We start from the raw sequence: 25,458 nt of genomic DNA, 5'->3' as shown, positions 1-25,458 counted from the left end.
CCGCTTCCAGTCGCCTCCCCTCCCGCGCCTACACCCCTGGGCTCCCCCGTCTGCGGGGTCCACTGGGCACCCAGCCTTGTGGGGGGCTGGGAGGGCCTGGCGCCCGCACCCTCCAGGAGCAACACCCCTTGCTCAGCGACCCCCTGCAGCGGGACCTCGGGGACAAGAGTCCGGACTGTTAGAAAGTAAAGTGACTCCAGACCAAGGGGAGTGTGGTTCTCAAACACACCCTCAATTCCATGGTGGCCACAGGGGGGGCACGGCCCCCAGAAGCGCAGGAGCCCCCCACCGGCAGCAAAGCGCGTGCAGACAAGGGGCCGGTCCCCTTGCGCCTGCAACCCCACACCCACAGCCCTGCATGGTCCCGGTGCCCCAGGCTCCAGGGTGGCCTGAACCCACTGGAGGCCAGCAGGACAGTCAAACCTGTCGCTGAGTTTCTAATGACCCCATTAAAAAAATTAAAAACTGGTAGACTTGACTAACGCTATTTAATCCAGAATACACAAACTATCACCACACAGGACAGAAGAACACTGAACTGCGGCGGCCACCACAGCACATCACTCCTAACCAGACGTTCCGTCTGGGACCGGTGAGAGTGGAAAAGGATCTTCGGCTCTGGCCCGTGTGGCTCAGTGGACTGAGCACCGGCCTGCCAGCCAGGGGATCACCAGTTTGATTCCCAGTCCGGGCACAGGCCTGGGTTGTGGGCCAGGTCCCCAGTAGGGGGCGTGTGAGAGGCAACCACACACTGCTGTTTCTCTCTCCTTCTCTCCCTTCCTTCCTCTCTGTAGAAATAAGTGAAATCTTTAAGAACTTAAAAAGAAACAAAAAGAGAAATGGATTTTCATACAATGAGCTTGGGCAGGTCAGAAGAGAACGCAGGCCAGAAAGCACAGGTCTGCTCCCCCAGACGGCGCACTCCCACCTGCCCTGACGATGCGGCGTGGTCCGCCAGCCCGACTCTGCTCAGACGCCTGAGACCAACTAGGGGGAAGGACTAGGTACCTGTGTCGAAGGCAGCAAACCCTCCTCCGAAAGGCGGAAATCCACTGAAGGCCGAGAAGAAGGAGCCTGCGCCGCGGTTCCGGCTTCCGCGGGAGCCCCGCCGGTTCCCGAAGAAGTCGTCGAAGGGGTCTTCTGTGAACACACACAGTGGTGAGACGCTGCTCCGAGGGAAAGCTGCCACAGGGGCCGCGTCTCTCGAGGCACCAAGGGCCAGCGAGGCGGCACAGCGAGCCCTCCCAGGTGGCACAGTGCCCCCTCCGCGGGGGCCACCCAGAGCCAGGTGCACTGGGACAGACCAACAGCCGCCCCCCCCGACTGCGGGCTCTGGGGTGTGCGAGGCCAGCAGGGGCCACGTGCAGGCACGCAGTCACGCGGGCAGCCTTCCCCGGCACAGCCTGAAACGACTCCAGGAACGGACCACTCGCCGAGGCTGCACGCAGGGACACCAGTCACCCTGGGCCTTGGACGTAGGAACGCCTGCCGTTCCCGTAACTGCGTTCGAAAGGCGGTGGCAGAGTCAGCGCTGAAGAAACAGGCACTGAAGGCGCAGGCCTGACACAAGTCCCCGGACAGGTAGCCACTGCCCTGTACGTGCCAGGCGGCACAGCCCTGCAGTTCGCAGTTGTCGCCCGTGGGCAGTTTCCACTGAGATTCCACAAAAGTAGTCAGCATTCCATTTTTCTCAGGAAAATAGAAATTCACAAGAAAAAGAATCTGATGGACAGAAAGACAGATGTGCCTGGGGGGAAAGAGAGCCGCCTGTTAGAGACCGCAGGGGCCGGCGCTTCTGCACAGGGGCAGGGGGGCCGGGCCGGCACAGGGACCAGAACAGGATCCCCAGCATGAGGCCCCACAGCACACGGTCCTGCGCACAGCACTGCAGCGTGGTGGCACACACGGCTGCGTGCTCCAGGTGTCCTGCTGGTCGCTGCTCTGAGGACCGGTCCCGGGGACTTCAGGGTCCCAGGGCACCTCAGTTCCTGCACACACACCACCCAAAGGCTCTGGGAGGGGGCTCTCGTGCTGGGTGGGGGCGCCCCCGTAAACTCTCATGCCTGCAGAGGCTGGTTCAGGAGCGTGTGAGGAAGGCCAATTGCTTTTTGGTTGTATTTTCTTGCCTTTTAAATAAATACATCTTGCCTATTTTTCTCCTGATACTATATAACCCAAATGTGACTTTCTACAGTTTAGGTATTCACAGAATTTTAGCACAGACATTCAAATATTAAAGTCACAAAACTGCCCTGGCTGGTGTGGCTCTGTGGACTGAGCTCAGACTGCAAACCAAAGGGCTGCCGGTTGGATTCCCAGTCGGGGCACACGCCTGGGTTATGAGCCAGGTCCCCAGTAGGGGGCGTGTGAGAAGCAGCCCCACACTGATGTTTCCCTCTCTTTCTCCTGCCCTTTCCCTTGGTTTAAAAATAAATAAAATCTTTAAAAAAAGATATTAAAGTCACAGACGTTAATACTGAAAATGAAAGACTGACTTATAATGGCCATGGTAACTATCAGAAACACATGTTTGTAATGTCACAGTGATGCTATTAAAAGTTGCCACCGGGAGACTAAACAAACCCTTAGCAGGAGCTCCCCAACACTGGCCTCGCTGGGTTTTGCCCTTTTTAGGGGGTACGGTCATACATCACAAGCTTTTCAATCTTCAACCCCCAAACCAAATACAACTGTGCAAAAAACCCCAACCCAGCAATTCCACTTCAAAAAGAAAACAAAAAACCACCTCGGCCCAAGCAGACAAGAACTCGCTGCTCGGTGAGAGCCCCACAAACCGCTGACGGCGAGGGCCACCAACGGCCTGACCCCCAAGGCAGGAGACAGGCAGGCGGAGCACGGGTCCTGTGCAGGCCGAGACAAGGTCACGGCGCTCACGCCTCAGAGGCCCACGGAGCGTGACGCGTGTGGAGCAGTCACGGGGCCTGATAAAGGCGTCAGCCATGCCTTCCCCCGCCGGCAAGACCAAGGGCCCTTGCCCCCGGTCTTTCCACTCTCTTCTGTGTCCCCGAGTCTCACTCAGAGGACCCCTGTTCACCCCTTGCTTTTGAGGTTGGAAAGAGTGAACACCGTACTCTGAGGCTTCACAAACCAGCTGTAACGACACCTGCCAAGTCCGCCTCCTGCCACACACCCCCGGCCCGGGGGGCAAGGGGCAGTGGGAAGGGGGGGCTGCAGCTCTCTCCCACCAGCTGCACCCCCAGGGCCTCACCAGTTTAAGGGCCACAGGGGGAGGGGTCTCGGGGGGATCTGAGGATGAGGCCAGCACTCAGAGAGCAGCCTGAACAGAACAGACGGCCCTTCCCAAGTGGCTGGGCCTTGTCCCACCCGCAGAAGTGGCCGCTGGACCCAAAGGCCAGCCTTCCGGCCTGCCGCTCTGGGACTCTTGCAGCCCAGAGGCCTCTGGCCTGGAGCGGGACATCAGCTCTGCAGCTGCTGACCTGTCTCTGTGCTCCAGGGAGTGGGTTCTGTGCACTACAGGTTGACGAGGACAAGGACAGACACGAGCACCGAGAGAGGGGGAGAAGCCAGTACAGACACTAGACGTGAGAGCGTGTGCTCTCAGTCGTGCCCCACGTCTCCTCGGGCGTGTCTGTGCCCCTTCGACACCCCGTGTGTCCTGAGACTCAGCTCCACTCAAGCCAGCAGGTCCACACCATGGCTTCCGTCTTCCATCCGAGTCTGATGCAGCCTGCGCTGAGCCCGTCTTTGAAACTCCGTGGACCCTGCTCTGCGCTCAGAGTACAAAGCTCCACCATGCAGGCGACCCCTGCAGCCAAGAGTCGGCGCCCTGTGGCGTGCTTCCGGCAGCCACCACAGCCTGAGGATTCTAATGGACAATCCCAGAAACGACTCACAAGTTTCACATCACACACTGTTCAGACGCACATGCTGAAATCTCGCTCCATCCCACTCGGGACATGGACGAGCCCTCCGTCCACGTGCCACACTGCGCACAGGACAGGAGGGGACGCTGGGAGACGCCATGTGCATGTCACCGCATGTGCCGCTGTCTCCGTTCCTCCTCCCCTGGCCACTGGTGTCTGCGGCGCCTGTCGGACAGTGGGGCTTCCTGGACGAACAGGGTGTGTCTGTGCAACAAAGAACACAGTCCACACAGGGTTTGGCTCCATCTCTGGTTTCTGACACCCACTGAGGGTCCCAGGACACACCCCTCAGATGGGGGAACCGCTTCTGACAAAAAATACACTGATCTGAATGGTGTGGGAGGAAATGGGCACAGAACACACACACCTGCGCGCACATGTGCACCTGTGCCCACATGCACGTTTTCCGAATTTTCACCCAGACTCAGAGCCTGAGAGAGCACCTCACCTGGAGTGCCAGTCCTGTCTCAGAGGACCCGCACGCACCACAGGAAACCGGCCCCACGAGCATGCAAACACAGACGGGATCTGAAGGCGTCAGGAGACACCTGAGATGGCATGGAGGTCTCCCAGCGAACCCAGCCCCACAAACCAGGGTCACAGCCCTCCGCTGACCCTCAGACCTGGGGAACACGAGACCCTGCCTATCCAGAAGCAGAACACCTACTTGGAAGGAATCAGAAATAGAAATGACAGCAATTTAAGGACGCCACTGTCCAATTAGTGCCTCTGAGAGGATGCACTTGGGAGTGAGGTCCTGCCCCCCCCCCCGCCCCACCCCTGCGGGCTCACACTGCCCTGCTCCCACACAACTGCTCCAGAACAAAGGAGTGCTTTGGGTCACGTCCCGGCCAGGCTGCAGCACCATTTCTGCAGTCACAAACCTCCATCCTCAGAGCCCAGACGCACCCCACCCCGGTGGTGTGGTCCGTGACCTGGGCCCCGGGAACAACCTCCCAGGGGCCTATGGGGCAGCTGGGTCTCATCTCATGGGTGTCCCTTCCTCCAAACAGCCTCCCCACCCCTTCCCAGCAGGAAGCAGCGCCCACAGCCACAGGGGCCTCAGCTCCACCAGACCGAGAGGAGAAAGGCCGGTCGGTGAGAGACTCGGGACACACTGACTAAGGGCCAGCCACAAACCGCACACGAGGGTGAGGACCTGCCTGCCGGGGGCACGTGCTGGCGCCCCTGAGGGAGCACAAAACAGCGAGCAGCTGGCCACCCCGCTGCGAGGCCCACAGCCCAGGAACCGACCAACCGTCCTCAGGAGGAACACACGACCTTCCCAGGGGCCACCCCTCTCCCTGCTCTGCGGGGAGGGTGGTGTTGAGGGAGCATAGAGTCCACCTGGACAAGCAGCCAGGCAGCAACCCAACCACCCTCCCCACCCTGCCCCGCACAGCCCCCTCCTCCGCCAGCACCTTCCCAGCGAGTCTCAGGTGAGAAGTAACCCTCCCCAGGGCCAGCTCCCCACCTGCACAGGCAGGCGCAGCTCTTTGAGAATGGCTCAGCCAGAGCACTAACCCCACCCCCAATGAAAAGCAGGTGGGGGCAGCTGCTCCCCCCACCAAGGACCCCGGGCCTTCCCAGAATCGATCTGACCCAGGGCCGCATGAGGCTCCCCTCGGCCGGAGCACCTCGCCCTGCCACCCCGCCCCACCCCCTCACCCACCCACGCACAGCGTAAGCCAGCGCCTCGTCACAGACAGGACGACCCAGGCAAGGTCACTCCTGGGCCCCCACTTCAGCACCAGACTGTCCCTGCTCTGGAACTTACAGCCCAGCTCAGAGGACCGCCTTCCTGGCCGCACTGTGGCCCAGCTGTGCTGCCAGCAGTCACCACGGGGCCTCACCCGCTACAGCCGCACACAGAGGGGCGCAGTGCGCAGACACATGCCCGCCGAGGAGGCTCCAGAAGCTGGAGAGGCCCGGAGGGCACGCTCCCTCACATCCACCACCCACCTCAGACCCCGACCTGGGGCTCCCAGCCTCCAGCACTGTGGTTCTGGTCCCTGCCCACCCCAGTGTCCTCAGTGGTCACCACGCCAGCGCCGAAACGGACCAAGGGCTGCTCCAGCCAGGAAGCAGTGGGAGAAGCTCTTTATTCACGATACACTCACCACGGCGGGCCCTCAAAGCCCGTGCGGTCACAGGTGTGCCAGGAGCACCTCAGGCTCTGGGCCACTGTCCTCACTCAAGAGCTCCTCGATGTCCTCACTGAGCCCCTCGCTGTCCCCACTGAGCCCCTGGCTGTCCCCCAGGCCGGCCTCGCCCTCCTCGCTGGGCGTGAACTTTAGGTCCTCTCCCAGGAGCTCCGCCTGGCCCCAGCTCCAGCCCTCCTCGCTCGACTCCCCTGCGCTGAAGCCCTGGAGCTCCTCGCTGGAGACCACCTCCAGCACACCATCACTGCTCCCCACGCTCAGGATGTCGTCCTCCGTCAGCGACTCCAGCTCCTCCCCAGGCAGCTCGGCCTCCTCGGACCCTGGGGGGCAAAGGGAGGCTCACTGCACACTGCGCGCCCCCTCCACAGGCCAAGCCGCTTCTGGAGACCCCATGGAGGGACAGGGGCCAGAACAGACAAGCCCTCCAGACACAGGGCGGGGTTTCCAGGGTGCCGAGCTGAGAACTCAAGTGCGTCCACCTTGGGGCTGCCCTGGCCAGCCCCGCAGTGTGCACGGCTGTGGCCTGTCTGGGCGAGAGCCCCACACCGGTCAGTGAATGCCGAGAGGGCCCCAATTCAGGGCGCTGCCCCGCACCAGGGCCAACGGCAGCCTCAGAAGCCGGGCTCAGAACCAGCCCCTGCCCCTGCTGGAGGCTCTAGGCCAGAACTGCTTACTGTCTGCCCAGCGCCCGTCACCCCTCTGCTGCGTCCGGGCAGTCCTCAGCCCCACCTGAGAGTCTACGTTCTGACGGGCAACAGCTTCCCCTTGAGGCGTCTCGTACCCGACCGTGACCCGGCGTTTTGGAAGTCAGGCAGGGCATGTGACCCATGGAGCCTGGCAGACAGGAGCTGCCCTGCGCACGTACCGCCAGGCCACGGCGCCACGCCACACGTGCAGTCGCCAGGGAGCTGCTCCTCCTCCGGCGTGCAGATCCTGACAGCCTGAAAATGGAAGCCTCCTAGGACACCTGCAAGGCCGGGCGGGAGAGGGGTCACCGCTACAGCAGGGGCGGGGATGGCGGCACCTGCGTCACCAGGCGAGCACCGCCTCCGGGCGGCAGGCCCACGTCAGAACCACAGCGGGATCAGCCCCGCCTCCTCAGGCTCTGAGGCCCAGAGGAAACAGCCCCCCGAGGAGAGAGTCAGGCGCAAACCGCCACAGCTAGAGGAGGTGCTCCGTACTCACCCCTGTCCACCTGGCCTCTCTGGGCGCCGTGCTCCAGAAGGAGCTGCTTGGGACAACCCGTCTCAGTGAGGAGGCCCGGACCAGCCTGTTCCGGCTTCTCCCGGAGGCAGGCCTCGCCCCTCACTCTCACCTGTAAAGCGTGAACGAATCGCAGCCCAGGTGCCTTCAGTGCTAAAGGTCTTCCCTCCCACCGCCTCCGCCCTGTGCACGTGAGACCCCACACCCGAGAAGGCAGAAGGCCTGCCCACCAGAACAGAAGGCTGTGCCCCAGCACTACCCTGCCCCACAAAACCACACGCCGGGAGTCTGCTAAGGGCCGTGCTGAGACACAGATAGCCCAGACAGGACGGGCCAGCACGCTCGCCGACAGGGAGCCCGTGCCGCACCCACTGCAGGTTCGGGTTGGCAGTGAGCACGGCCACTCTCCCGACCGAGCCCAGCCCACACACAGTGGGGAGGCAGCCCTGCCTGGCCCCGCACTCCACCTGTCAGGGCAAGGCTCGCAAACGCACGCCAACAGTCACCTGCCCCTCCACAAGCCACAGGCCGCCATCCAAGTACCCCTGAACCCCGTCACCCAGAGCAAGTGGACGGACCGCCCGGCTGAGCAGGCCCACACCCGCCACCACTCTGCATGCACTGCGACAGGCGGGTCCCTAGTCCAGGCGGCACCTGCTGGCAGGGCTGCTCTTCGACGTGTCCCCCGCCCAGGGCATGCAGGTGCTGCCCAATCCTCGCACCCAGGCCCCAGCAGGAGGGGCCCACGCGGGCACAGCCCCTCGGTGAGCCCAAAGGCAGAGCAGCCGGGGCAGCACCCCCAGCCAGCACCCAGACACCCAGCTGCAGGGCGTGCCCACAATGCCCATGCCCAACACGCGTGGGCACGGAGAAGGTGGGACTAACTAGCCTCTATCCCTCGATGTGGCAGCGGTGACACCACAGCCCCTCTACGTGCCACCGCACGGCCCAAGGCCGACCCCTCCCACAGACTGCACTCCACCCCCGCTGCCCCAGGGTCACCAACCACACACCACACGAAGCCACGGAGAGACCGTCCCCCAACACGGCAGCTGTGGCGCTGCAGATTCCCGTCAGAGCCTGCACAACACGCTTGCCCACTGGGAGCAGCGCCGAGCCCAGCACCCGAGGCCTGACCACTGCACACCACTGACCACCGGAGGAGGCAGAAACAAGTCCATGGGGACCCTCCGCAGAGAAAAGAACACGCAAATACCATCGCCATTTCACTGTGCGGGGCGTGAACTCAGAGGAACCTCTGAGAAAAGCACAAGGACCACCGGGGCCGTGTGCCGAGTTGGAGCTGCGTGCTGGCAGGGACACAGCAGAGACGGGGAGCCGCCACCAGTCCTCCCTCCCAGACCCAGTGGGGACACCTGCGGGCCAGGGCCCAGGCAGCAAACTCACCGAAAAAGTCGAACGAGAACGGGTCCCTTCCACCGAAGAAATCCCTGAACACATCCTCTGGGTTCCGGAACGTGAAGCCGAACTCGCCGAACCGGCTGTCAAAGTGGCTCCCACCTGCACGGGCACAGCAAGCCGTGAGTGCTGCGTGTGGCACGTCGCCCCGTCTGTCTGCGGAGCGCTCCGCACCCCCGGGCCCTGAGCCACTCCGGAACCCAGTGGAGGCAGGATAGTCTGTGCCTCGCCGCCCCCCACAACGGGCGCCTGCACCTCCAGCAGGCGTGTGCTTGGACGAGGGTGTTCCTCCTCCCTCTCGCCTCGAACATGTGCTCAGCACACACCCACTCCATCAGGAAATGCTGTGCACACGCGTGCACACCCCCATAGCCTGTCTGGGGCAGGTGGGGAGCACAGATTCCCCAGTGGGCCTGTGCTCTGGGGAGGCCCACAGACCAGAGCGGGGGCATTTCACCAAAGCACAGGTGTCTCGCCTCACCACCCGAGTGGCGGTTTCTGTTTACCAGTGGGACCTGTCTGTAGCCCCTAAGGACACTGAACTGGGTGCACAAACTCACACTGTGTTGTTTCCCATCTAGTCTCGCAAACACCGTCCGTCTGTCCTTCCTCTCCCGGCCCTGCCCTGTCCCAGCTGCAGTCTACCCTGCACTCCTCCCATGTCCACAAGAGCTCACACACTCACTCCCCCACCCCCATCTCGATGCGTGTCATCAAAGGAAGCCCGAAGCTGACGTACCTCCACCTCCATTCAATCCTTCTTTGCCATATTTGTCATAGATGTCCCGCTTTTTAGCTGTAAATTTAAAAAGAAAAGTCAGCCCTGGCTGGTGTAGCTCAGTGGATTGAGCATGGGCCTGTGAAGCAAAGAGTTCCTGGTTCAATTCCCAGTCAGGGCACACGCCTGGGTTGCAGGCCGAGTCCCCAGTGGGGGACACATGAGAGGCAACCACACATTGATGTTTCTCTCCCTCTCTTTCTCCTTCCCTCCCCCCCTCTCTCTAAAAATAAATAAATAAAATATCTTTAAAAATAAATAAATAAAAAAATAAAAGAAAGAGAAAAGTCAGCAAAGACCAAGTGCCTTTCCCGACCAAGCCCAGAAACAAAGGACTCCAACTTGTCAGTCAGAGACCAACGCAGGCGGAGGGGCGGGGGTGGGGATGGGAAACACAGTGAGACGCGGACTGTCAGAACCCGAAAGACAGACCGAGCAGTTGGACACACTGAGAAGTGTCCACAGTCGGCGGTAAGGACCGGGCCAACCACACTCTGAACACATCTCTCCTTAAAAACTCAGAAAACGTCCCAGTGTTAGGAAGTTACAACACGATGACCAATGTTAAACACTTCGCCCTGGCTGCCATGGCTCAATGGATTGAGCACCAGCCTGCAAACCAAGGGGTCTCTGGTTCAATTCTCAGTAGGGGGAGTGTGGGAGGCAACCACATTCTGAAGTTTGTCTCCCTCTCTTTCCCCCTCCACCTAAAAAAATAAAATCTGGGAAAAAAACTCAAAGTCTCACTCCACGGCCCAAAGCCCACACGTGCCACATGAGACCACACGCCCAAGTCTCGAAGAGTTTCAGCCCTCGCCGTGGGGCAGGGCACGCAGACACGCAGACAGGTGCAGGAAACCGAGCCAGGCAGCAACAGGCCCCATGGTCCCTGTGAGACAGTGCCTGCCTGCACGGCCATGCGGAGTCCTGTCCCCTGACCTTCTAGGGGACGAGCAGGGCAGGGCAGCACTGGCCATGCTCCAACCCCCACCTGGCACTGGGGTCCAGTGTCCTGGTGACAACAGGCGTTCCCTGGAGGAGATGCCCAGCCACCGGCTCAGGCCCCAGGCTGCTTGAGAAGCCAAGAAAAATGAAGCTCCATCACAAAGAAACAGAACAGAAAAAAAAAAAAGGTGACACTGTACAGACGGGCATTTACAGGCTATCTTGCTGTGAAGTTCAAGTTTGGGCTCAGCACTGTTTCCTCTGTCCTGGTCTGGAAGTGCCCACATGCTCAGGACCCTGAGGTCCCGTGTGTCCCAAGTCAGTGGGGCTCAGAAGCCCAGCCAAGGTCTGAGACCAGAGGCCGCAGGCGCCTGCAGTGAGAGGCTCTGCCTCCCTCTGAAACGAAGGCGGGCGTGCTCACAGGTACAGCAAAGCGCTGCCACGCTCTTGACCACTGTGTAAGTGATGCTCACGGGCCGCTCGGGCCCAAGGAAGCCGTGGCTTTCAGCAGTGACCCTGTCCCACAGACACTGTTGGAGCAGCAGCCACCCGGGCAAGTGGGTCAGCCGCTCACCCGCCCAGCGTCCCCGCCTGGCCAGGTTGGCGCAGTGGCTTTCCAGGTTCCTCCCCGAGACCCACACGGTCAGTCCGCCCTCACCCAGAACACAGATGCGTTGGTCCCCTCATCACCAAGCACCACGGACCAGACCTGAAGAACAGCTGGGCTCCCGAGGCTCATGACAGCAGGCTGGAGGAAAGGACTGGCCACCACTCCACGCCTGCGCCCCAGCCAAGACGGGACACCCCCCCCCAACCGAGCCTCCGACTCGGCTGTGCGCACAGTCCCTCCTGCCAGAAACTGAGGAAGCCCTTCCGAGGGCTACAACTCAGGCATGAGCACAAAGGTGAAGGCGGAGCGGTGAGCAGGAGCGGTCCTGCACCACAAAGGGGGCCGCCACACACAGGCTGTGTCCTCGTCTATGCTGCCGTCCTCGCACCCCGGGCCGCCACTGTGCTGAGCCACCCAGGGGGAGCCCACGAGGTGCACAGGGTCCAGTCTTCTGGAAGAGAGCCAGACTTTCTCCCCAGGCAGCGCCCAGCCCCTGCCCCGCGAGGGCCCCAACACACAGGTCACTCACCGTCAGACAGCACCTCGTAGGCCTCAGCCACTTGTTTGAATTTCCGCTCTGCTTCTTCTTTGTTGTCAGGGTTTTTATCTGGATGCCACTTCAGCGCCAGTTTCCGGTACCTGGAGAGGAGCAGGGAAGCATCGATCAGTACGGAGTCCGAGCCCTCAGAGCCGCAGGCTGGTGCGGGCAGCAGTGCTGGTTCGGCCCAACAACCCTGCTGTGCCCCAGAACCACGCGAACAAGTTCTGCGGCCCAGGGGCCACAGAGCAGAACAGCCTCCGGAGGCAAGCCCACGGCAGGACAGTGCGCCATGTCCAAGGCCCCAGCATGTGCATGCACTCAGGGGACGCGCCCCTGCAGGGAGTGCTGCCGGGCAGAAAGAGGTGCCCACTCCCACCCTGGCAAAGGTCGTGCATTCCAGGTCTTCACAAAGCCACCCCACTATGGACTCACCAGTGTATGACCAACGTCACTGTGTTCCAAGGTGACAATGGACAATCACATGCTTTTAAACTCAAAACGCCCTCTTAGTGAGCTAAGCACAGGCAGCCTTTTTGGATGGGGACAGTGCGTGGGGAGGGGCTGCCCTTCAAAGTCTGGGCAGAGGGGCACAGGGACCTCCTGACACCTGGCAGAGTCCTGAAGCGGGGCTGCAGTGGTTCAGAGTGTGACCTCGGCTGACCACACAAACGGCTGGCTGCAGCCGGGGCCCACAGTGGCTCAGCAGCCCCTCGCCCACACCCCTGCAGGGGCAGACCCTGCCCGCACTGGCTCCCAGCCCTGCTGAGGGGTCGTGTGAGAGCAGGACGCGTGTGTGTGTGTCCCCGGGAGAGGCCCATGCTCTGTCAGGCGTGCCCACGCATCCGCCAGACCTCAGGCTCCCAGCAGCACCACAGCAGCACGAGGCAGGAAGGCCCCCAGGCAGAGGGCCCGTGACGCAGACCTGGGGCAGTGACAGCCTCACAACACCTTCTGTCCACAACAGGGGTTGCCCCGGTCACTGCACTCGTCCTTCCCAGAAGGCGCACCACCCATTAGAAATCAAGGAGGCCACCCCAGTGGGCGTGGCACCATGCACTGAGTGCCCTGGACTAAGTGCCAGCCTGCAGTCTGAGAGGCTGCATGTTTGGGGCCCACTCCTGGGCCACAGGCCTGGCCACAGAGCTGGGGGCGTGTGAGAGGCAACCAATGGGTGTTCCTCTCACACATCCATGTTTCTCACCCTCTTTCTCCCTCCCTTCCCCTCTCTGTAAAAACAAAATCTTTTAATAATGAATGAGTGAATGAAAGCATGAATGCATGGGACTAGCCCTGGATGGTGTAGCTCAGGTGGCTGAAGCGTCATCCCATTAAAAAGGCTTGCAGATTCAATCCCCAGTTCAGGTGTGTATGGAAGGCAACCAATCGATGCTTCCTTCTCCCCTCCTCTCTAAAAGCAATGAAACAAGTGTCCTCAGACGAGGCGAAAAAGACAACCACGAGACGAGGCTAAACCCAGCCTAGTGGGATTCACTCCCCTGCGCTTGCCTATGGTGGGGAAGCCCCGTCCCCAAAGGCTGCCATGATGGAGTGAACAGGCCCCCAGCCAGCTGGGGACAGTCCTCGCAGTTTCTTGGTCCAGGTGTGACAAGGCACGGTCTCGGGCAGCTTCAGGTAAGCCCAGCACAGCACACAACCTGCTCTGGGTCTGGTCTCTTGGAACAAACTGGTGCAAAGACCCTCCCTTTCCAGCTGCAGACCCTCCCAGGCAGGTGGCAGAGACTCCCTCGTGGACTCCTTAGCAAGGGGATCCCAAAACCTGCTTCCCACTCTCCCAGACTTCCTCACTTGTGTCCCCACCGGGGCCACAATGCTGGGACACCTGTCTGCTGGCCTGTTTTGCTCTGCTCTGTCACCGTCTAATGAACCAAGGAGATGCAGCTCCCCTGGTCCGGCCCTAGACACAAGCTGGGCCTCTGGCAGTGGGGTTCCAAGTGACCACACTAGAATGCTATGCCAGGTCACTTCCGCCTCCAAGCCCAATGTCAGGGCTCTGGGATTATCTCACATCCCCAGGAGCAATCTCGAATCTCTGTTTTTGTTTCCAACAGAAACAGAATCCACTGCCCCAAAGCCAGGGACTGTGGGAACCATGGGACCCCCCCCCAGGACCAGTGACCACTGGCACAAACAGCACCCAAGCACCCGGGGCCCCACACCGGCTGCTCACTGCAGACGCCCGGCTACTTACGCCTTTTTAATGTCCTCGGCTGAGGCGTGTCTCTGCACGCCTAGAACTTCGTAGTAATCCACCATGTTTCCACAGGTGCTGGGAGAGCCCTGCAATCAGAGAGGGTAGTCAGGACAACACTGCAAAGCCGGGCTGCCATGGGAGGGGACAGTGGCAGGCAATGTCCCCTCGGCAACGGCCACCGGCTCGCCAGGCTGCAATCCTGGCAGAGACCAAAGGGACTCCTTCCCTAAGATCCTTCTTGATGTGAAAAAGAACTCCGAAAAACCTCGTTAACACCCTAAACCAGTGACCTCCGACCTTTCTCATCCCGCAGCACAAACTCCTGAAATCCTGCAGCATACCCGAAAGTGTATTCTTCCCCATGTGACCAAAAAAGTAGGTCTGATTTCGACTCGTTCACACCAGACCACTGTTGTAGTGGCTGGTGCTGTGTTTCATTTGGCAACCCCAGGGGGAAGGGGTCAGCGCCCCGACTACACAGTCCAGTGCTGCATGCTCTCCAAGTCCTCACAGAAGCCAGGCGACAGTCACTGACCAAACTAGGTGCCGACGCCGAGCCGCAGCTGGCAGGCCCCGGGGAACGCCCTGCCTTCCCGCCACCACCCATGCCCAGGGGCTCCGGTTTCCTCGTGCCTCCAGGGCACCCCTGTGCCAGGCACAGTGTCCTCAGACAGAGGACACGCTGCGTGGAACCGCAGACAGCGCTCCCCCACACCACCCAGGAGCAAACGGGGCCTTCTTTGGCGTAGGGCTACCGACTGGGTTGACCAACTGAAGTGAAATTCAGGGAAGACCTGTAACCTTAAATTCACTGCTGAAAGCTCTGCGTGCAGTTGAGAAACAGCGTGACGGGAGAGCAGACACACGTGGCCGGTGGACCTGAACAACAGTGTGCAGACTGCCTGTGGGAGTGGGGGGCCGGCTGGGCGGAGGGGGCCAACCAGGGAACAGCTGGGACAACTTTAACAGCATAAACAGCATTTTTGAAAAAACAAAAAGAAGCAACTGGGCAACAGGACAGACTACGAACCCGCCACTGAGAGCACTGAGTTACTCGTTCCTCAGCCAACAGCGCCTCCGTGAGTGGAGCAACAGATCCATGCCTCTCTCTCAAATCAATAACTGTTTTCAGCAGTTTTTAAAAAGGAAAAGACAACCAAGAGCAGAACAACTTCAGAAGACACCACCGTCCCAAATGGGAACGCCTCGGGGAGGAGAGAGAAGCAGAGCAGTGCTCTGCAGCCTGCGGTCAGTCAGAGCTGCCCCAGGGTCAGACCCCCACACCCAGCAGGCGGGACACTAGAAGCACACTGGTGTGTCATACTGAAATTCCAGAAAAATCAAATACAAAACACCCCATAAGCCAGAGGACAAACACCTTCCTAAGCAGAGGAGGACAGTCACGCAAGCAGGAGTGGAGTGGGACTGAGGGCCCCGAGCCCCGCAGAGCACCCGTAGCGACACAGAACCTCCGTCCCCTCCGACAGCAGCAGAGGGACCGGCTGGCGGCAGGCTGGCGCGTGCACAGTAAGCTGCTCAGAGAGAAGGGAAACGACGTGGCTCAGACACGCAGCGGTCAGGAAGAGGGGGGTGAAAATAAAATCTTGTTTTTCTTTTTTCTTATTCCCAACTATATAACAGGTAATGGTTCATCCAAATAACAGCAAAAAGCATCCCATTATGCAGGAGTCTACGAGTCCATGTGCTGTGTGAAGTGAGTGCGGTGAGGGCCCTGGTGGGCAGAGGAGTGAGGAACACCTGCTTTCACCAGACACCTGTGCCTGCACCTGGCTGCAATCTGCCCTGGCTGCTGTGGCTCAGTGGACTGAGCGCCAGCCCATGAACCAAAGGATCACCGGTTCAACTCCCAGTCAGGGCACACGCCTGGGTTGCGAACCAAGTTCCCAGTAGGGGGCATGCAAGAGGCAACCACACACTGAAGTTTCTCTCCCTCTCTCCCCGTCTAAAAATGAACAAATATCTCTAACAAAACACACAAAACATGACTACGTGACATGACAGAAGTGCGGCCTGAACGACTGTAGTCACTGCAGTACATACATAAACCAAACACGTACCTCTCCAACGTACATGTAAATATCAAATAAAAACCACGTTACGAAAACTAAACACACGCCAACACAAACGTGAACCACAAACCGGTGAGCGTGAAGACCAGAGCAGCGGAGTGCCGGGTGGGAAGGAGACTCGAAGCCAGTGCGTCCAGCTTACACTGCAGATGCCCTTCAAGGCGCAGGAACTGGCCGGGCAAATTCAGAGATGATGCGACTCGAGGGCCAACCAACCACTGAGGCCCCGCTGGCAGGCAGAGGGCAGGGAGAGCACGAGTCCAGGCTGGCACAGCCCCCGCCGTGGGAGCCCAGTCTGAGCACAGGTGGCCACCTGTCCCATCGGCCCCTCTCCCACGACACCCAAGGCCCTGAGCCCTGGCTGTCCAGGGCGGACACTATGTCCAGCAGGCTGCACCCCAGTGGCAAGCCCAGACAGCCTCGGTGCTCCCGTGCAACCCATCTTTTCTTCAAGAGGACACTGCACCCCTGTGGTCCAGCAGCCCCGCCCACCGCAGCTGCCTGGTACTGTCATGCTCCGGCTTCCTGGCCGACTAACCTGCCGCTGCCCTGGGACGGCTCTCCAAGTGACTGCAGCCCAGCTGCCCGCCCTGCAGTGCTTTGGGCTCACTCACAGGGTCCCCGAGAACCGCTTGTGCACAGCCCCGGGCCTCTCCATCTGGCTGGTGCCATTGTGAATTTTTTAGCCAAACCGTACAAAGGCTTGGCTGAGACCTGTGGGAACCAGGCCGTAAGCCGTGTCTGCGCGTACTCCCTCTCTGACGCAGGGGGCCCACTGGGTCACGTGCCACTAGGCCAGAAAAAGGGCCGTGCCAAGATGTCGCTTCCACACCACGACTCTTGGGGACTCAGGACTCTGTGTGACTCAGAGCCAGCCAAGTAGGCACTGGCCTGGGAGGTGAGTGCGGAGCACGGGGGCAGGCACAGACAGGGCACAGAGAGACAGGTGTGCGCGAGACAGGCTCATCTGCATGCGGGTTCCTCCGCCTGCTTCAGAAGAGGCTGCCCCCCAGCAGTGCGGCCTGCACACTGGCACCTCGAACACTCAGCCCAGGCAGCAGACACACACGCTCACCTAGACCGTGAACCCAACGCCTCCAGCGCACTCACCAAATTAACCAAGCATGACGGCACAGCTCCACAGCTTCACCGCTAGACGCCACACCCAACGGGCCTCCCCCACAAGGGGGGCCTGCAGCCATGCCCCAGCGGCTGGGGACGGCCCGGGCCTCTGGTCACGGAGTTCTGGCTCAACCACTACCTTCCACTGCAGTGGCTCTGCCCCCTGCAGAGACAGGCTGCTGGAGCAGAGAGGAGTCTGTCCTCACCACCCAGGTGACCCACCAAGGGGAAGCCCTCCCTTCCCAGGCTGCAGGCCAGCAGTGCCCCTAACTCCTAGGGTCCATGCCTGCCCACCCGACACGCGCCCCTCTCCAAATAGGCCTCACAACCACACACACGGGGAAACGAGCTCCCCAGACGCTCTATCAGGGGCAGGAGTCCTGGAGGACCCCCTCCTGGTGCCGGGACCGCAGCAGGAGGCAAGCAGCAGGAGGCAACCACCATGCCAGCACCTGGAACAGAAGGCTCGGGCTCCCAGAGCCCCACGGGTCAGCATATCTTCTGTGATTACAGGTGCGTTAGGTTCTCACACTTGCACGTTTTCTCACTGGGGACAGTTCCTGAAGGTACAGTTCTGAGTAGGTCAAGTCTACATCACTCTTGCTAAACAAACAAGCCTCTGAGAAAAAAGGGCCCCGCTCCCCCAACAGCACAGGACCTCACAAGCTCCTTTCCCCGGGCGTCACTCGAGACGTGCAGGGGAAATGCTGCACAGGACCCCAAATGTCTCGCTCCCCTGCCCGCCCTCGTGTTCTGAAGGAAAGGTCCTGGAGTCCTGCAGTCCACCTGCGGGACAACTGTTACAGAACAACCCTCAGTTCCTCCGGCTGGGGAAGGGAACTCGGACGCCGCTGCATGCAAGGTACCCGGTTCCGGTGCAGCCAGGACGGACGGAGGCAGGAAGCAGGGATCGCTCTGGAGCGACTTCCCAGGTGCCCTTCCGCTACCTGGTGACTTCCCAGAACACACGGATAGGGATAAACCAACAAAGTGCACAAGCAGGCCCAGCTGACGTGGCTCAGTGGACTGAACACCGGCCTGTGAGCCAATAGGTCGCTGGTTCAGTTCCCAGTCAGGGCACAGGCCTGGGTTGTGGATCAGTCCTGGATGGGAAGCGTGCAAGGCAACTAATGGGTGTATCTCGCGCACGTGAGTGTTTCCTTCCACTCTTTCTCCCTCCTTTCCCCTCTCTCTAAATAGAGTTTTTTAAACGACTTGAGCAATCATTCCTTATCACAGACCATCTGCCTAAATGTTTGGTTCTTACACAGCACCCCCTAAACCATTCCTGAAACACACAGGGAAAGTCGCCTTCTCCGAGCCCGATGAAGACCACTGGCACCTACCCGACTCCTTTATTAAGATTTTACTTATTTTTTAAGAGAGAGAAGGAAAGCAGGGGAGAAAAAGAGGGAGAGAAATCTGAATGTGTAATTGCCTCTCACGCGCCCCTCACATAAGACTTGGCCTGCCACCCAGGCAGGCGGCCCAGCTGGGAATCCAACTGGCGACCTTTGGTTCACAGGCCACACTCAATCCAGAGCCACACCAGCCAGGGCCGATTCCTTTCTATGAAATAAAATAGGGCACATCGGCAAGTGCACACGCTCAGGTACCTGTGACCTTAAACCATGTGTCATGTGTGTGTTTCTCCCACTTTCCTGAACTCTGGATCCCACTACTAACTGCAGAGGGGAGACCAGAATGCAGACAAACCAGGAAAAAGGACGCGAGCCGACCAGTCGTTTCTGAACACGCTGGCTCAGGAAAAGGCTGCAGGCACAAGGACACAAGAGAGATTCAAGACTCACCCTGTAGGAATGTGCAGGGTTGCTGGGCACCGCACACCGACACAAGGCAAACCCGATGTGCCTCTGTGGGGAAGGCAGGGCCAGAATCTCAAAGGACACCACGTCACTTTCTGTCTGAGGAAATCACCCTTCCAAAGACCACGGGCAAACCACGGGCAAACCACGGACACTTGCCACTGAGTCTAAGAACCCAGCAGGCAAGATAGGGACTCGATCTAGGTGTCCATCGCCAGGTGAATGGGCACAGGGGTCACAGGTACAGCGAGTTCCCACTCGGCCATCAAGAGTGACACCAAAGGACCTAGCCAGCACTGTGCTAAATTTAGTCAGGCAGAGAGTCCCCATACGCTTTCACATATATGGGGACCTGAAAAACAAGAAACAGAAAAGAGAGAGACCCGCACAGAACTAACAGGTGGCGGGGGGGGGGGGGGAAAAAGAACCCGAAGACAGCTGGAGTATCTGGGTGCACCACTAGTTCTGCCGCCTCCCAGCCATGCCGCGGTTTTCCATTTAGAGAAGGTACAGTTTAAGAGACATGTCTTCATACCTCTCAATAAAATGCCTCGATAATACAGTAATGTACCAAGGGTCAAGGCTATAAAGACAGCATCTTCTCTACTTTGAAATACACTGCAAACCTCGGAAATGTAGCTACTTTTTTTCCAGAAATTAATCTCCCCACCTTAAAAATAAGTTTTAAAAATTTACTTCTTAGGCAACTGAGACCAGTTGACCCAAAGGGGTCAGCTGTGACTTTTTAAAATCCCCCTAAAAATAATAAGGTTTGGATAAACACCTTACAGTCAATACATAATAAAACCATCATGATTTTTACTGCCTGACTTACCCAGTCAGCTCTCCAACCAGGCCTTGAAACCGTCCTCCACCCCTCCACCATCTCCACCACGGCTTCCACCTCGGCTTCCACCTCCGACTGTTCTTCTCGCCATGCCCCTAACTCTGCTCAAGGTGGAAGTCTCTCAAACACGCCTCTAGAAGCCCAGCACCTGCCCTGCCCACCCTCCTGGCTCCCAAACCAGCCTGCAGTCCCCACCCGGCACCACGAGGCGGCGCTCCCAACAAACGTAAACCAAACCGGGTTTTTCACACACCACCACACTCATCTCTAGAATCCCTTACAAAGAAGTGAAAAGGCAAAAAGACAAAGTTTTTGTCATCTTGTTGAAGAACCAACTTGCAAAGACACAGGCTGACTTTATGCCCTTACCCCCCAGCAGACTTCAGAAGTGCCAGGGTCCCAAAGTATTAACCACCCTGGCAGCCAAACTTTGCCCCTCCCCCCCAAGGGACAGGGACCAGCTAAGGTGACATGGTCCCATTACCAGCACCCTACAAAACTGAATTCAAAAGAACTAGCCAGGCTTCACTCTCTAAAACTGTGGAAGGTGCACAGACCAGACCAGCCACCCCTGGCTGCTGAGAGTGCAGGCTGAACACTGTGTCTGACGGTGCTGCACAGGGCGGCCCTGCTCACAAGAGAAAACACTCCCGGCCCGTCCCTGGGTCCCAGCACCTGAAAAGGACGACTTTGCTCCGGCAGGAACGCAGCCGCCGCGCAGCTGCGGGCGTCAGGCTGGAATTCCCTGGCCCTCCCTCGGAGTTCAGGGTTACTCAACCTGCCCCACCCTGGCCTACAGCCAGAGACACCTTCCAAGTCCACCCCTTTTAAACCCAAAAGGACACCGATGGGAAACCTTGACACTGTGAACAGAGCCCCGAACTCAACGAAGACCCTTCCTCTCCTCTCCCATCTGCAGCGGGCGCGCCGCTGCAGCCCGGCTCCCCCCACTTCCCATAAGTCGCCCACACCTCCACTAAGTCAGGTTCCCCAGTATCTCAAAATCTCCCCAGACCCCCCGGCGCGTCGGAGGGCTGACACAGCGCTTTCACCTTCCCCTCGGAGCCTACCCAGCCCCACCCCACAGGAGCAGGAGTCTTGTCTTGGAAACTAGAAAACTTGGATTAAACCTCCCCACGATGCACGGGACAAGGTGCGCTGGGGGACACGGGGAGGGAGGAAGGTACAAAAGTCTTTAAAACCTTTCTGACTTCACCATTACTGTTTTTAAATGAGATTAAACGTTAAGAACAATCAGCAAACAAATTTAAATTGGTAAGAGCTGAACCCCCCCACCTTGGTTCATTTAACTTTTCTACCAAATCAGCTACCTAAAAAGATTCTAGCCACCTAACCCGACTCCGAATCCCCAGCTGAAATGTGAGCGTGGGACCTGGCAGGGGTGGCCAGCGCCTCCCGCGCCCCGGGGCCCCGGGCCCTGCCCGCCGCGGCGTCGCGGGCGGGTCGGACCAGCAGCCCCACCGGCTCCGAGAAGACCCGACGTGGGCCGTCTGCACCTCTGGCGTGCTTTCCCTACTCGGGTAAAACTGACGTAAACCTCAGCCACACACGCACCTGCGGACCCCGAGGGGAAACAACGCGACCTGGGGCTTTTAGGGGGAAGTCCGGCGTTTTCCTCACGGAGAAACTTTTAAGAGCCGATGGAGAATTCTGGAAGCGCCCACTCGCTCCTCCGCCCGGGCCCCCCCAAGACGCGCTGCGGGGCGCACCAACCTCGTCCCTGGTCTAGGGGCGTCCACGGGACCCGGAAAAGAAAAAAACCGGCCTCTCACGCTACAGGCCCCGGGACGCTCCTGTGGGGACGCGCCGGGGGGACCGGGACGGGGCCCGGACCAGCGGCCCACCGCCCGCACGAGCCCCACCCCAACCGCCGGCGCGGGCCGGACCTCTGGGGGCGGGCGGGAGAGCGACCCACTGCACTCCGAAACGCGCTCCGGCCCTCCGGCCCGACCCGCACCGGCGCCGGCCCCACAGCTCGGGCCCGCCGGCCCCACACCTGCCCCTCGCCCGCCCCCCACACGCGGGCGCCAGCGCAGCCCTCACCCAAGACGCGAAGACGGCGGCGGGAAGGGGCGGCGGGAAGGGGCGGCGGGCGGCTGCCCGGTCTCCTCCTATCCTACGCGGCGGCGCTGAGGACGACAGCGGCTCCTCGCGCTTTCCTTTCTCCTTTCTGCAACAACAAACAGGAAGTGCGTCAGGCGTCGGCGGCGTGGTGGATCCACTTCCGCCCGGCCTGACGCCGCGCAAGCGCCTGGACCGCCGCTGCCTTCCCGAAGTTTCTCGGGAGCCAGACACCGCGGTGTCAGCACAGCGCAGCTTCCGGTTGAGTCCCCGCCCCCGAGACTGCGGGGAAACCGGGGCCTGGGCGCGCTGGAAGGGCCTGTGGTCTCGGTGTCTTGGACGGCCCCCGCGCCTCCCAGGGCAGCATGGGTCCCACACTCGGGACCCGCGCGGGGCGTGCGCGGGGAGGCGGGAGTAAAGATTGATCCTTGGCCCGGGGGTCACCCTGGAATCCGTGACCCCTGGAAGTGGGGTGGCGCTGGAAGCTGTCGCCCTGACCTTGGGGTATTGGGGACGGACTGCAAGCCGTCACCGGGCCGCAGGAAGTCAGTTCGGTGGACCCTGCGCACAGCGGGGACGTGTCCCCGCTGCGAGCCTCCCACGTGACACCCAGCGCCACGCGCGGCCTAATCTGGTCCCCGCAGAAGCAAAGCGCTGCTGTGCTCTTCCCGCTGCACACTGCGCGGTCGCAGCAGGTCGCATTGCACCGACTCGCCGCCACCTGCTCAGCTGACAGCACCCGATCCTCATTCCTCCGAGCCCTGGACATTTCACGCTCCAGAGCACAAAGGCTGACAATAAGCCTCCTCCCCGTGGCAGGGACGCTCTGGGAGCCGTGGGGCTGCCTAACCTACTTCAAAACAAAAGGTTGCTTAGTGCATTGTACACCTGATAGGCTGTGTGTCCACGAACTGGGAAATAAACTATAAAAAAAAGACTGCTTTATACTTTTAAAGGTTTTTTTACTATATTTTTTGATGATGCTACTACTGTTGCCCCATTTTTTCCTCTTTATCGTCCTCCGACCTGCAACCCTAAAAAGGATTGCTTTCTACTGCGTGTATTCATTTCTCACGTTTCCTGAACCTTCTGCAGGACTTCTATAGTTTTTAGCAGATCACCAGTTAGGTAAAGGATTATAATTCTTTATCCGGATAAATTCTCTGTTTTGTTTTGTTTTTTTAGAGGCTTTGATAACTGCCTGGTGGAAAAGATGGAATAACAGTATCTGGTTTGGGTGTGGACCTCTCATGATAAAACCAAAGATCATCTCAGCAGAGACTGGAATTGCATTCAGATACATGCACTGTTTGGCCCTGTTCCCTGTAACCATATCTCCCTGCAGGTTGACAGTTTCATTTCCCTTCCAGTGTTGACAGTACTATCAGGTGACATTATGCATTTTCAATAAGTTCCTGAAGCAAGTGTGAGCTAATCTTGAAATGCAGACAGCCAGGACACATGAATTTTAAATAGTAAGTGGTAGGCTAGCCACAAATAACTTCTTCCTCCCTCCAAAAAGTGAAACATTTATTAAAACATCTGCAGGTGCCGCAAACTATATTTGCAGGAAAAACCAGCAAGAACCCACAAGGCCCAGCCCCAATGAATGCACGAGGCATTCTGGGAGAGCAGAAGAGCAAATATCCTGAAAAAACAACATGAAACTATTTAAGGAACTCCTTGCAAAACCACAGACAAGCTCTTTTGAGATAAGACTGGGGATTTATTCCACAATTAGCATCAGTCCAGATGGTGCTACTGGAAAGCCTACTTCAGAGGACGATCACTGCATGTGGAACCACCAGGATTTAGTAATTTTTAAAAAAGATTTTCTATATTTGCCCTGGCTGGTGTGGCTCAGTGGTTTGAGTGCCAGACTGCCAACTGAAACTTGGCCAGTTCGATTCACCGTCAGTGCACATGCCTGGGTTATGGGCCAGGTCCTCGGTTGGAGACAAGTGAGAGGCAACCAATTGATGTTTCTCTCCCTCCCTTCACTTCTTTCTAAAAACAAATGAAAATAAAATATTTTTTTAAAATAAATTTTTTATTTATTTTTCAAAACGAGGGGTAGGGGAGGAGAAAGGTAGAGAAAGATCAATGTGTGAGTGAAACGTGGTTGCCTCTCACACACCCCCAACCCAGGCATCTGCCCAGACTGGGAATCAAACCTGCACCCTTTCGTTTTCTAGCCAGCGCACATGCCACTGAGCCACACCAGCCAGGGCTGGAACTACAGTGATTGAAATTGCAGTGATCCTCAAAGTCCGTCTAGGGAAGGTGAGTGTGTCTGTTCGAAAGGACAGAAATTTCAAACTGTGATTAGACAAAGACAGACAAGTGGTTGGGCCAAGGACTTTCCCCGCTTACCTGGTCGTTGGGGAAGCCAGGCACCGACGCTGGGGAGAGCTCTGGGCCAGGCAGTGGAAGAGCACAGAGTAGGGAGACTGACCTTCCCCAGAGGGAAGGTTAACTGGGTGTCCTTCACTCGGTGCCTGGCACCAACTCAGGGTATCAGAGCCCTTCTGTGTCAGTGCCTCTCTGGGGAACTGATAAAAGGCCCAGCTTCTCTGCAGCGAAATGTGCCGGTGACAGCAGAGAACCAGCAGGGCAGGCACGTGCACACACACTGCCCCACCCGTCCACGAGGCCAAGAAGCTCGGGTGAAGGTCCTTTCTGGACAGCCATCCGGCAAGTTTTATCAGACTGCGAAATTCACTTTGGATCCAAGGATGATGTTCCTAGAAATGTGCCCCAAGACAGTAAACGCTGCGTGAGAAAGAAAACCCCCGAAATGGCCTCACTTGTGCTAACCCGTTACCAAACCTAGACATAATACCTGATCTGAGCTGAGCGTGCTGCGTCAGCCTCTCCTGGAAACAGGCTCTTAATTGGGCAGTCTGGAACCTTCTGGCCAACACCCAGGAAGTCATCCTTCAGGAGGACCAGCTGCGCGATAGAACCGTCTTCCCTTCGCCCCGAAGGATGATGCCCTGGTCTAAACATAACCCTTTCTTTTCTTTTCCTTCCTTGCTCCACTCTCTGGCAGATTACATCTTTTTTTTTTTAATTTTATTCATTTATCTTTAGAGGGGAAGGGAAGGAGAGAGGGAGAGAAACATCAATGTATGCTTGCCTCTGGTGTGTCCCCTGCCGGGAACTGGCCTGCAACCCAGGCATGTGCCCTGACTGGGAATCAAACCGCGATCCTCTGGTTCGCAGGCCTGCACTCAATCCACTGAGCCACACCAGCCAGGGCTGTTTTCCTCTTTTTTTTTTTTTAATATAATTTTTATTTAATTCTTGTTCAAGTACAGGTTTCTGTCTTATATTCCCAACCCTGCCCGCCCCCCTGTTTTCCTCTTTTTTGATGGACATCAAATAGAGCCAGGATACATTATGAAGATAGTGGGTATAATGGGACCCCATTTTTGTAAAAGTGTATCATTTGTGTGTGTGTGGTGTGTGTGTGTGTGTGAGAGAGAGTATATGGAAAACACACGCATGCACCGTATGGAGAAAACAAATTTTTGCCCATCACCCTCCTGGTAAAGGAGAATGAGCACCGGTTTATTAGCGTGAATACCTTGTGGGGGGCGGGGGGCTGCCCATGGAAACGCAGTCAATGCCGAGCACAGACAAAAGAAACACGCTGGCCGGGGGGCGGGGGGGGCGGGGAGCTCTCTCACCAGAAAAGCAAAGCACAAGTGGAC

The 25,458-nt window shown here is 58.7% G+C and overlaps 1 protein-coding gene and 1 long non-coding RNA gene across 2 annotated transcripts in view; both read right to left on the bottom strand.

Annotated features, from left to right (window-relative positions):
* DNAJB6 (DnaJ heat shock protein family (Hsp40) member B6) overlaps nt 1-21,877 on the bottom strand; it is a 36,699-nt gene extending 14,822 nt beyond the window's left edge. The window contains exons 1-6 of the mRNA XM_037049517.1: nt 21,725-21,877; nt 13,773-13,861; nt 11,552-11,661; nt 9,429-9,485; nt 8,678-8,791; nt 1,009-1,140 (exon numbers count right to left, since the gene is read on the bottom strand). Of these exons, the coding sequence (XP_036905412.1) occupies nt 1,009-1,140; nt 8,678-8,791; nt 9,429-9,485; nt 11,552-11,661; nt 13,773-13,837 (478 nt within the window). The 5' untranslated portion in view covers nt 13,838-13,861; nt 21,725-21,877. The remainder of the gene's footprint in view (nt 1-1,008; nt 1,141-8,677; nt 8,792-9,428; nt 9,486-11,551; nt 11,662-13,772; nt 13,862-21,724) is intronic.
* LOC118989387 (uncharacterized) lies at nt 5,991-7,358 on the bottom strand. The gene is made up of 2 exons (XR_005067005.1): nt 6,933-7,358; nt 5,991-6,387 (listed from the first exon to the last, which is right to left on the bottom strand). It is a non-coding gene; the product is annotated as an uncharacterized LOC118989387 (long non-coding RNA).
* Nucleotides 21,878-25,458: the final 3,581 nt, after the last annotated feature.

The sequence above is a fragment of the Sturnira hondurensis genome, unplaced genomic scaffold (genome assembly GCF_014824575.4).
Source record: "Sturnira hondurensis isolate 20B ecotype Veracruz unplaced genomic scaffold, ASM1482457v3 Scaffold0006496, whole genome shotgun sequence".
NCBI classification, from domain to species: Eukaryota; Metazoa; Chordata; class Mammalia; order Chiroptera; family Phyllostomidae; genus Sturnira; species Sturnira hondurensis.
This window is presented reverse-complemented; position numbering and strand designations above follow the sequence as displayed.